The sequence below is a fragment of the Oncorhynchus keta genome, chromosome 25 (genome assembly GCF_023373465.1).
Source record: "Oncorhynchus keta strain PuntledgeMale-10-30-2019 chromosome 25, Oket_V2, whole genome shotgun sequence".
NCBI lineage: Eukaryota > Metazoa > Chordata > Actinopteri > Salmoniformes > Salmonidae > Oncorhynchus > Oncorhynchus keta.
Genome location: NC_068445.1, coordinates 34,779,411 through 34,791,985, shown reverse-complemented (window position 1 = coordinate 34,791,985; position 12,575 = coordinate 34,779,411). Strand labels below are relative to the sequence as shown.

Here is a 12,575-nt window from a genome sequence, read left to right as displayed (position 1 = left end):
TGTGTGTGTGTGTGCGGCTCCCCTCCTGATTTCCGTGTCTCTGTGTTGTCAGCACCGTGCTGAGTCTCAGGCGTACAAAATGGCACCCTATTCTCTTTATAGGGCACTACTTTTGACCAGGGCAGTGCATTACATAGGGGAAAAGGTTGTCATTTGTGACATAGGCTCAGTGACTGGGAAGGGATCTGTCTACAATGTTGTCTCTGGCCAACAGATCCTATTTCACACATCTGACTGATGCTAAAAAGCTTTGTGCCCAGGTTAGCGCTGTAAGGCACACACTGGCTCTGCACCACATATACACAACACACAAGGGATGCACATGCACCGGCTCACATGTGCAGGGAGCAAATACGAAATGTGATCTGTGACAGCTCTCACACGGTCACAGTGACAAACAAAGTCACTGGGCTGTCTGTGTGAAAATATTCCTTTAAAGGGATTTGTCACTGGGCTGTCTGTGTGAAAATATTCCTTTAAAGGGATTTGTCACTGGGCTGTCTGTGTGAAAATATTCCTTTAAAGGGATTTGTCACTGGGCTGTCTGTGTGAAAATATTCCTTTAAATGGATTTGTCACTGGGCTGTCTGTGTGAAAATATTAATTTAAATGGATTTGTCACTGGACTGTCTGTGTGAAAATATTCATTTAAATGGATTTGTCACTGGGCTGTCTATGTGAAAATATTCCTTTAAAGGGATTTGTCACTGGGCTGTCTGTGTGAAAATATTCCTTTAAAGGGATTTGTGAGAATTTTGAAGATGAACGTTGTCTCTGTGTGTGTTTGTCTATGTTTCTACGTGTCTGTGTTTCCCTGATAACCAGTTACTGGTGACAATAAATGCTACTGTCAATACTGTATACATAACATAGCTATACCATACATCTGGCTGGAGCTAGCTCTTATTCAGCCTGGGCCCAGATCTGTGTCCTATCATGTCTAAGGAGTGGCATGGTGGCACAGACAGACTGGTACCCAGGCTAGCTCTAACTGACTGACACCCAGGCTAGCTGTGACAGACTGGTACCCAGGCTAGCTCTGACAGACTAGTACCCAGACTAGCTCTGACAGACTAGTACCCAGACTAGCTCTAACTGACTGACACCCAGGCTAGCTGTGACAGACTGGTACCCAGGCTAGCTGTGACATTATGGTACCTAGGCTAGCTCTGACAGACTGACACCCAGGCTAGCTCTAACAGACTTGTACCCAGGCTAGCTCTGACAGACTGGTACCCAGGCTAGCTGTGACAGACTGGTACCCTGGCTAGCTCTGACAGACTGGCACCCAGGCTAGCTGTGACAGACTGGTACTCAGGCTAGCTCTGACAGACTGGTACCTAGGCTAGCTCTGACAGACTGGCACCCATGCTAGCTCTGACAGACTGGTACCCAGGCTATAGCTGTGATGGACTGGTATCCAGGCTAGGTGTGAAGGACTGGTACCCAGGCTAGCTGTGATGGACTGGTACCCAGGCTAGCTGTGATGGACTGGTACCCAGGCTAGCTGTGACAGACTGGTACTTAGGCTAGCTCTGACAGACTGGTACTCAGGCTAGCTCTGACAGACTGGTACCCAGGCTAGCTCTGACAGACTGGCACCCAGGCTAGCTCTGACGGACTGGTACCCAGGCTAGCTGTGATGGACTGGTGCCCAGGCTAGCTGTGACGGACTGGTACCCAGGTTAGCTGTGACGGACTGGTACTCAGGCTAGCTCTGACAGACTGGTACCCAGGGTAGCTGTGACAGACTGGTACCCAGGCTAGCTCTGACTGACTGGTACCCTGATCTTTTCTGCTGGTTGACTGATCCAGATGTCAGGTCTGACCTGGGAGGGGATGACTATCCTAAATGGCAACCTATGTATTCGCTATTAGAGTCACTATGGGCCCTGGTAAAAAAATAGTGCAATATATACACTCATAGAAAAAAGAGTTCTGAAAGAGTTCTTGGTAGAATCATTTTGGGTTCCATGTAAAACCCTCTGTGGAAAGAGTTCTACAGGAACCCAAAACTTTTCTACTTGGAACCAAACGCGATCTACCAGGAACCAGCAAGGGTTCTTCAAAGGGTTCTCCTATGGTGATTGTAGAGAATATGAGCCATGTAGGATGCAGGTACTGTTCTGTTAAACAGACTACCTTCACTAGAGAGTCAGTCACTAAAGATATTACTCAGCAGCTCTAAATACAAGTTGCCGTTAGGCACAGATCCAGGATCAGTCTATCCTCTCCAAACCTAACCATAACCATCAGAGGTGGGGAAACCCCAAAACTGACCTTAGATCAGTGTCTCTAGGGGCAACATCATCCTAGACCATTTATGAGAAGTGCTCACTTTGTCTGGAATTGACTCAGCAGTGGGTGTTTTGAACTGTTATAGGTTATTCAATTAGACAGTAAAAGCACCAGAGTAAGTGGCAGCGATTTAGTCTTAGGATAAAGCAACGTTGGTGAAATGGATCCATTTTTATAATCACAGGGAGTAACTCATTTTTATACCTCTCCGACATTCTCAAAGAGGCCTATTTGTTAAGCTAGGATTCTTGTTCTATCTAAAGGGATGAATTCATGTAATATGACGGAGTGAGAGATGGATGGATAATTAAGTAGAATAGAGAGTGTTGTTGTTGCCAGGCACCTCGCCCAGTGGGTGGATGGATCTACTGCTGCTGAAAGACAAAAGAGTGAGAAAAACTCTTTACGGTAGTCATGGAAACATGGGCCATTCCATTGTACACTATTAGCATGGACCTAGTTCTTACTCCAGGCTTGATTAAAGCGTGTCCAGCAGCAGTCACCGTTTATGAGTGGATGACAAACAAGAGCAGACATAAAGATGACAGCACTCTATGTCTCAGCCTGACATCTGGGTACCGCTTCTCTCTGCTTCTGACTGTGTGTTATCGGTGACCGGGGTTTCGCTTTCTCTCTAACCTCCTCTCTCTTTTCTCCTTTTTGGTCTTTGGGCTACATTGAAACCCTCCAACGAACCTCTTCCTTACCAATCCTTCAATCCACTTCCCTCTCCTCTCTTCTCTCTCCTCTCTTCTCTCTCCTCTCTTCCCTCTCATCTCTTCGCTCTCCTCTCTTCTCTCTCCTCTCTTCCCTCTCCTCTCTTCTCTCTCCTCTCTTCCCTCTCCTCTCTTCCCTCTCCTCTCTTCTCTCTCCTCTCTTCCCTCTCCTCTCTTCCCTCTCCTCTCTTCCCTCTCCTCTCTTCTCTCTCCTCTCTTCTCTCTCCTCTCTTCCCTCTCCTCTCTTCCCTCTCCTCTCTTCCCTCTCCTCTCTTCCCTCTCCTCGCTTCCCTCTCATCTCTTCTCTCTCCTCTCTTCCCTCTCCTCTCTTCTGCGATTTTCCTGTGAATAATATCCCTTTGACCCATATATCTATACCTCGCTTTCTCTCCCCTCCCTCTCTATCTCTCTCTACCCCTCTCTATCTCTGATCTCCCTACCTACCCTCTGTCCCTTTTCCTGTCCCTCCCTGGTGTCCGTCCTGTCTGTCCAGCCTTCTACAGCGCAGCACCCCTCACCTCAGCAGGCATCATCCCCATCATGCAGTCTCTGTGTCCCGACGGCCAGAGGGACGAGTTTGGCTTCCTGCAGTACAAGAACTCCACGTGAGTCACATAGTCAGTCAGTCCTAGCTGTCCTCCCTCTCCCCCTCTCTCTCACACACTCTGTCTGTCTGTCTGTCTGTCTGTCTGTCTGTCTGTCTGTCTGTCTGTCTGTCTCTCTGTCTCTCTGTCTCTCTCTCTGTCTCTCTCTGTACTACAGACACTCTTTATTTAGTTTAATGTCACATACCACTGATGGACTAACGGTGTTAATGTCTCAATACTTACAGTAATCTGTAATTATATGCATTTAATAATTGAATCTCTCTCTGTTGATGCGTGGGCCCTCCTAATGGGAGAGGGCTGCCATTGTGTCTTTGAACTATACCCTACACTTCTCTCTCTCTCTCTCTCTCTCTCTCTCTCCTCTGTACTACAGACACTCTTTATTTAGTTTAATGTCACATACCACTGATGGACTAACGGTGTTAATGTCTACAATACTTACAGTAATCTGTAATTATATGCATTTAATAATTGAATCTCTCTCTGTTGATGCGTGGGCCCTCCTAATGGGAGAGGGCTGCCATTGTGTCTTTGAACTATACCCTACACTTCTCTCTCTCTCTTTTGTCCCTCCCACCTGTCTTTTCTCTCTCTCGCTTTGTTCCTTCCTTCCACTCGCTCGACTCTCTCTCTCCCCCCTACTGCCCCTCCCTCTCCCCCTTCTCCCCCCTCCCACAGTGTGACCCAGTTGTTGGAGCGGATCAGTGATGTGGTGTTACAGAACCACCTGCTCACAGCAGACAGGCCAGGACTGGGCCAGGAGCTGGAGTCCCTGCAACAACACCTGGAGAGACTCAGCACGCCCACAGGGCCATCCCCGCTGGACAATGGCTTCAACACCAGCCAAGGTATGTATGTCAGTTTGTGTCAGACCCAGTTTAGCGGAGTCATAACATTTTGAACCTTAATAGATGTGAAGGTGGATTTTTTTCAATACAACATATGATGGTTCAACGTCAGTGGAGGCTGGTGACTTGAGGAGGAACGGAGACTAATGGTATACGTAGGTGTTGGCCGACACAGACGGCAATGCTTGTTTGAAAAATCATCTAAAACAAATTATAGTAACCCCAACATTTTTATTAAGGAATGGGACAAGGCCAGTTTGTCTAAGGGAATGGTGGTGTGCAGGACAGGCTCATCATACCAGCAGTGGTCAACCTTGTTCCACTGATTCCTGATCTACTCATTGAGCAGACTTCTATTCCAGCCCAGAAATAGCACACTTGATTATCAGGTGTGTTATTACTGGGCTGAAACAGAACCCTGCACACCCAACAGACCTCTAGCACGGTTGACCAGCTCCAGTTGGAAAAGGTTTATACAATTTGTGTGACTTTAATTTTGCATACAACATGTGTTAATAATATAGGTACACATACAGTATAATCCATGGCATATAGGATATATATAGGATATATATAGGATATATATATATACACCCTTATTCTCAGTCTTAGGACAATCATTGGCACCCTCTTCATCTGCAAACAGGCTTTCAAAGCTTTCCATATTTGAGGGCAGAACACATCAAAGAAACAGGCTTCATTATATTTCAATTATAGAGGACTGAATATTATGTTTTCTATTATCTCTCTGTCCTCATAGTTTTCCCTTCTAGGTACTGGAACTGCAAAATATTTTGATATTGTCCTCCCATCAAACGACCGGCCCTGTTCAGTAGCCTACCTTCTCCTTTTACTGTTAGTCCCCTCTTCATGGCTGTTACAAATGCATTTGGTGACTGTCTTTTTCATTTACAATGATTACATCAAGATAGATAGCTAAAAGGAAATGATCTAGCTGATGATATTTATTTCGCTTGGCTAAACAGTGACCTAGCTAGCTAGCGAACTTCTGGGTGAAACATTGCACATTTAAACAACGGGAACATTCATCAGTGTGTTGTGGGTATCTTATCTTTATTTAATGAGATTATTTGTATACCCAGTAGCTGCAAGTTATTGAATGAGTTATACACTGTTTTTGATAGAGTGCTGTGTCATCTCTACTGGAGAAGCAGTTCAGTATATTCTCTGTGGTTGTGCTGAATGATTCTCTACTGGAGAAGCAGTTCAGTATATTCTCTGTGGTTGTGCTGAATGATTCTCTACTGGAGAAGCAGTTCAGTATATTCTCTGTGGTTGTGCTGAATGATTCTCTACTGGAGAAGCAGTTCAGTATATTCTCTGTGGTTGTGCTGAATGATTCTACCCCTGCAGGGTTCACCGTGGCCAGTATGTTGAAGAACCAGTCTGTGTTCCGTCAGTTTCTGGTCAGGAATCTGTCTCTCCCCAATAACACGGCCAGCCTTCTGCTCTCCACTCCTGTCAACCTCAAAGAGGTCTGTGCTCCTGTCACACGCATGCACGCACACAAGCAGATACACACAGATTCACACACACACACAAACAGATTCACACACACACACACACACACACACACACACACACACACACACACACACACACACACACACACACACACACACACACACACACACACACACACACACACACACACACACACACACACACACACACACACACACACACACTGTACCTCCCCAGTCCCCATCAAACCCTGGGGAGTGTTTTATTATAGAGTAATGATGTTTTTTTGTTGCGCATTTAAATTCCAATGTTGTCACATGACTGATGAACAATTAAGTAACAAACAATGTCAGTATAGACTGCCAAACCTGAATCTTTCCTCTTGGTTATATTTAAATTTAGATAACACATTTTTGACATCTAAACTAGAACACCGATCGTCAAAATTTCAGATTTGGCAAAGACCTGTGTGTGTGTGTGTGTGTGTGTGTGTGTGTGTGTGTGTGTGTGTGTGTGTGTGTGTGTGTGTGTGTGTGTGTGTGTGTGTGTGTGTGTGTGTGTGTGTGTGTGTGTGTGTGTGTGTGTGTGTGTGTGTGCATCCTGTTCTCTGAATGTATGTGTCCTCTCTCCCCCTGCTGAACTGTAGGTCTTCAACATGATATTTGGCCTGTACCCCAGAGCTGGAGGGGGGAGTAGTCATGCTTCAGGCAGGGCAAAAGAGACCGCACAAACCCCTGCAGAGAAGAGCCTTCAACTGGAAGTAGGATGCTAATTGGAAATATTACATTGAATGTAATTGATCTGAGTGGGTGTATTAGTTCTGCAGTAATCCCTGTACTATCCTCCCTTCAGGAGAAGCTTCTGGGAGCCATGCATCGTCTGGACGGAGGACTGATCCACAAAGCTTTACGAGACCCAACCAAAGCAGCCCATCGGCAGGGCCTACTCAAACTCATGTCTCAGGCATTAGGCCTAGCAGAAGGAGAGGCAGGCCAGAGATACGATCCCCAGGGACTGAAGGAGATGGAGGTATACTACCTGATATATTCTCCTATATCTGAATCATCCTCCTTTCCTTTCCTCCTTCCTCCTGTCTTTTTTCATATTGAATCACTGACCTTTATTGTACAGGAATACCATTGAAATAATTTATACTATATACTGTATGATGATGATGATGATGACGATGAGGTTGATGAGGAGGATGATGATGATGATGAGGTTGATGAGGATGATGGTGATGACAATGATAATGATGATGATGATGATGATGATGATGATGATGATGATGATGATGATGATGATGATGATGATGAAATGTATATGCTGTTGATTGTAAAAATATAAAAAATCCCCCACGAAGGGTGTTCTCCTGACTGGTGCCATGTTGGAAATGCTTACTTGCGGGGAGAATGGGACTGGTGAGCTGAGAAAGATCCTATTGGTTCCTGAGAAGCAGCAGTCCCTGCTCCAGGCCTATCGCAGCACAGTGTGTGGTGGCGGGGAGGGACAGAGGACTGAGCGCTTTGGAGAGATGAGCCAGGAGCTGAGAGACCAGATAGACACAGAGAGCCTCGTTGACAAGGTACAGTACTGAGAGACCAGATAGACACAGAGAGCCTCGTTGACAAGGCACAGTACTGAGAGACCAGATAGACACACAGAGCCTCGTTGACAAGGTACAGTACTGAGAGACCAGATAGACACAGAGAGCCTTGTTGACAAGGTACAGTACTGAGAGACCAGATAGACACACAGAGCCTCGTTGACAAGGTACAGTACTGAGAGACCAGATAGATACGCAGAGCCTCGTTGACAAGGTACAGTACTGAGAGACCAGATAGACACACAGAGCCTCGTTGACAAGGTACAGTACTGAGAGACCAGATAGATACGCAGAGCCTCGTTGACAAGGTACAGTACTGAGAGACCAGATAGACACACAGAGCCTCGTTGACAAGGTACAGTACTGAGAGACCAGATAGACACACAGAGCCTCGTTGACAAGGTACAGTACTGAGAGACCAGATAGACACACAGAGCCTCGTTGACAAGGTACAGTACTGAGAGACAATGGCTTCGTCCCAAATTTCACCCTATTCCCTATTCAGTGCCCTACTTTTGAACTGAGCCCTATGGTTCCTGGTCAAAAGAAGTGCACTGAATAGAGAATAGGGTGCACACTCAAAGGCTGCTTTGAACTGGGAATCACCATGGTGAGCAGGGCCGGACTACCGCATTTGGCACCGACTTCCTTGCCCTTCTGGGGACCTCCGGGGACCTCCGGAACATTTTGCCATGGTGCAGAGAGAAAAATGTGCAGTATTATAACGCTATTCTACACATTTTACCATGAGGCTGGGAGAAGATCGTGCTCTGCATGCCCGTTCAGTAATCCGGCCCTGATGGCGAAGTGCTTTTCACTCATCAATCACAAATAAATACTGTAAACACTGTGGAGTGTGGAATGGCAGACAGTCCATGACTCAGTATATCTATGTACTCTATGTATTCTCCTCTCTTCCTTTGATTCTTCTCCTCTTTCACACTCCTCTCTCTCTCTCTCTCTCTCTCTCTCTCCTCCCTTTCTTGCTCTCCACACAAGCTGCGTCTGGAGAAGGTCAACTTCTCGGCTCCTCTGTCCCAGTCCCACCTGGGTGCTCTGCTGAAAGACCTGGCTGACGTGGAGAGGCTCTTCAGGGACGTAGACCTGCTGTCAGGCCTGGCTCGCCTGCTCCCTAAGGGGGCCTGTGCTGGGGGTCATACGGCCCCTGGGGCCCCCTCCAACACCACCACCTCCTGGGCCCGCAACGCCACTACCTGGGGGCCCAACACCACTGAGACCCCTGGGGAGGAGGGAGGAGAGGAGGAGGGTGGAGGACGAGAGAAAGAGAAAGGGAAAGAGAATCCTCATTCACAGTTTTCTGCTTTTGTACAGCTGTGGGCAGGGCTGCAGCCTATTCTGTGTGGGAACGATAGGTGTGTGTCTTCATAATGGGATCATTCCTGTGCTGTTGTTCTTTGACTTGAGATCAACCTGAGTGCCAGTCTGTTTGTTCTATCATGCCAATCCCCTGTCACTTACTGTCATGACAGCAATGGAATGGCTGGAGCACAAACAGATCCGGGACCTGGTATGCATGGTATGCAGGCTTTTGTTCCAGCCTTATAAGAACACCCCAGTTCAACTAAACAAGAACGTAATGTTTGGAATTGATGAGGTGTGTTAGAGCTGGGCTGGCACCAGGGTAGGGAAACCCTGTGCTCTATACCTATGTTGTAAAGGCTAAACTTGTTGATTTCTGTCTTCTGTCTATCTCCAGGATCATTGAGCCTGAAGCGTTGAAGCAGGGGAATATGAGCTCTCTGGGTTTCACCAGTAAAGAGCAGCGCAATCTGGGTTTACTCGTGCATCTGATGACTACAAATCCCAAGATCCTCTACTCTCCCGTTGGCTCACAGGTGGACAAAGTCATTCAGAAGGCAAGTACATGATCATGTTCTTTCAGACTCTGTCATCTGTATCATTATAATGCATATGTACAGTCCAGTCAAAAGTTTGGACACAACTACTCATTCAAAGGTTTTACTTTATTTTTACTATTTCCTACATTGTAGAATAATAGTGAATACATCAAAACTATGAAATAACACACATGGAATCATGTAATAACCAAAAAAGTGTTAAACAAATCAGAATATATGTGATATTTGATGTGATCACCCTGTGCCTTGATGACAGCTTTGCACACTCTTGTCATTCTCTCAAACAGCTTCACCTGGAATGCTTTCCATCAGTCTTGAAGGAGTTCCCACATATACTGAGCACTTTCCTTCACTCCCACATATACTGAGCACTTTCCTTCACTCAGCTGTCCAACTCATCCCAAACCATCTCAATTGGGTTGAGGTCAGGTGATTGTGGATGCCAGGCTATCTGATGCAGCACTCCATAACTCTCCTTCTTGGTCAAATAGCCCTTACACAGCCTGGAAGAGTGTGGGGTCATTGTCCTGTTGAAAAACAAATTATAGTCCCACTCAGCGCAAACCAGATTGCTGCAGAATGTTGTAGTAGCCATGCTGGTTATGTGTGCCTTGAATTCTAAATAAATCAGACAGTGTCACCAGCAAAGCACCCCCACACCATCACACTTCCTCCTCCATGCTTCACGGTGGGAACCACACATGCGGAGATCATCAATTCACTTACCCTCCGTCTCACAAAGACACAGTGGTTGGAACCAAAAATCTCAAATTTGGAGTCCAAAGGACAGATTTCCACCGGTCTAATATCCATTGCTTGTGTTTCTTGGCCCAAGCAAGTCTCTTTTTCTTATTGGTGTCCTTTAGTGGTGGAGTTTTTGCAGCAATTCAACCATGAAGGCCTGATTCACGCAGTCTCCTCTGAACAGTTGATGTTGAGATGTGTCTGTTACTTGAACTCTGTGAAGCATTTATTTGGGCAGCAATTTCTGAGGCGAATTAACTCTAATGAACTTTTCCTCTGCAGCAGAGGTAACTCTGGGTATACCTTTCCTGTGGCGGTCCTCATAAGAGCCAGTTTCATCATCATAGCGATTGATGTTTTTTGCGACTGCACTTGAAGAAACTTCTTGAAGTTCTTGAAATTTTCCGCATTGACTGACCTTCATGTCTTAAAGTAATGATGGACTGTCGTTTCACTTAGCTTATGTGAGCAGTTCTTCCCATAATATGGACTTGGTATTTTACCAAATAGGGCTATCTTCTGTATACCACCCCTCACAACACAACCGATTGGCTCAAACGCATTAAGAAGGAAAACAATTCTACAAATGAACTTTTAAGAAGGCACAGCTGTTAATTTAAATGCATTCCAGGTGACTTATGAAGCTGGTTGAGAGAATGCCAAGAGTGTGCAAAGCTGTCATCAATGCAAAGGGTGGCTACTTTTAATACTTTTTTGTTTACTACATGTTTCCATGTGTGTTTTTTCATAGTTTTGATGTCTTCACTATTATTCCACAATATAGAAAATAGTAAAAAATAAAATGAGTAAAAATGAGTAGGTGTGTCCAAACGTTTGACTGATACTGTATGTATACAGTGACTGGTGCCTTCTATACTGTGTCCTCTGCGATAGAGTTGTTCCGATGTCATTTTTGCATTGCTGGGTTAAACATTAGCAGGATATACAGCTATATATTGTCTATTTTAATTTCATAAAGAATATATGAAAATGACTATGAAATGCATATGTATGCCACATGGAAATCATGTGTTTGGTGTATTTGATACCAATCCACTAATTCCGCTCCAGCCATTACCACAAGCCCGTCCTCCCTAATTTAGGTTCCACCAACCTCCTGGGATTGAGACTCATATTAAGAAGAAAAGGGAATGTGGACTTTAGTGGGAACCCCAAAGTCATTTATCAGACACCTTTAGACTCTCAGCGTATTGAGAACATGTTGTGAATTCATTAGAAACCCCATGGTCATTTGTTTCCCAGCCTAAACACATTAACTATTCAACTGCATGTTCTGTATATTGGTTTAGAGCACGATGTGTAGGAAGTCAATGAGCTGCTAGATTAATCATGCTCCTCCTCAGTCCCCGGAGGTCTCGCTATACCACAACATATGCACAACTGGCCATTGATTCTGTTTCTCTGTACATCCCACTAGTTACCACAGGCTTGTTATTGGCAGAGAGTTGATTTCTTATCTTAGCAAGTGGACTGGAGGATGGAGGCTGAGAAATGATTAAAACTAGAGAGGGAGGGAGAGGGGCAGGGAGTGGAGAGAGTGGCCACAGAAAGGACTCAACAGAAAAGTAACAACTGTTGAAAGGATGTGGATAGAGTAACGGGATACAGTGATGGGACTGGGATAGCTCTGGTCCAGGGTGTTAGCTGAGAAAACCTGGTTCCAGCAAGCCACACGTAACACCTTGGACCAGAGCTAGGACTTGCACAGCTTCTGTGTTGATGGTGACATGTGCTATTGCTTGCTGTCTGTGTAGGCAAATGAGACATTTGCGTTTGTGGGGAACGTGACTCACTACGCCAGGGTGTGGCTCAACATCTCTGCCCAGCTCAGGATCTACCTAGAGGAGGGCAAGCTGCACCACCAGCTGGCCTGGCTGCAGCTGGTAACACACAGTAATAACTTAATAAGATAACGCATACACATAATACTAAATATTTATTGTCCCCCACACAGTACATTTATACAGTCCTTATCTTGCCTGATAAACCCATACGTACACATACTGTAACATAAACATAAACACAAACACAACTTCTGATGTCCTCCTCTTCTTAGTTGACCTCTAACCTGCGTGGTCACCCGGAGCTGCTGAATGGGACGGACAGTGACCTGTTGCGTGGACTGCTGGATGGCAACTACACCCTGTCCAACACCTCCACCCTGCTGGAGCAGCTGGACACCATTGACAACGCAGCCTGCGGCTGGACACACTTCATGTCCAAGGTCAGTGTTCAGGAGATGAGCCATTGGTTGTGTCCCAAATGCCACCCTATTTCCTAAAAAATGCACTACTTTTGGTCAGAGCCAAGAGGGATCTGGCCTAAAGTAGTGCACTACCGTACAGTATATAAGCAAATAGGATGGCATT

At 45.7% G+C, this 12,575-nt stretch overlaps 1 protein-coding gene across 2 annotated transcripts in view; it reads left to right on the top strand.

Annotated features, from left to right (window-relative positions):
- LOC118357965 (ATP-binding cassette sub-family A member 2-like) overlaps positions 1 to 12,575 on the top strand; it is a 171,299-nt gene that overhangs the window by 95,358 nt on the left and 63,366 nt on the right. For both annotated transcript variants that reach the window (XM_052479142.1, XM_052479141.1), the window contains exons 3-12: positions 3,508 to 3,619; positions 4,301 to 4,470; positions 5,845 to 5,966; positions 6,602 to 6,715; positions 6,808 to 6,984; positions 7,319 to 7,540; positions 8,561 to 8,934; positions 9,279 to 9,438; positions 11,961 to 12,089; positions 12,263 to 12,430. In XM_052479142.1, coding sequence (XP_052335102.1) covers positions 3,508 to 3,619; positions 4,301 to 4,470; positions 5,845 to 5,966; positions 6,602 to 6,715; positions 6,808 to 6,984; positions 7,319 to 7,540; positions 8,561 to 8,934; positions 9,279 to 9,438; positions 11,961 to 12,089; positions 12,263 to 12,430 — 1,748 coding nt within the window. The remainder of the gene's footprint in view (positions 1 to 3,507; positions 3,620 to 4,300; positions 4,471 to 5,844; positions 5,967 to 6,601; positions 6,716 to 6,807; positions 6,985 to 7,318; positions 7,541 to 8,560; positions 8,935 to 9,278; positions 9,439 to 11,960; positions 12,090 to 12,262; positions 12,431 to 12,575) is intronic.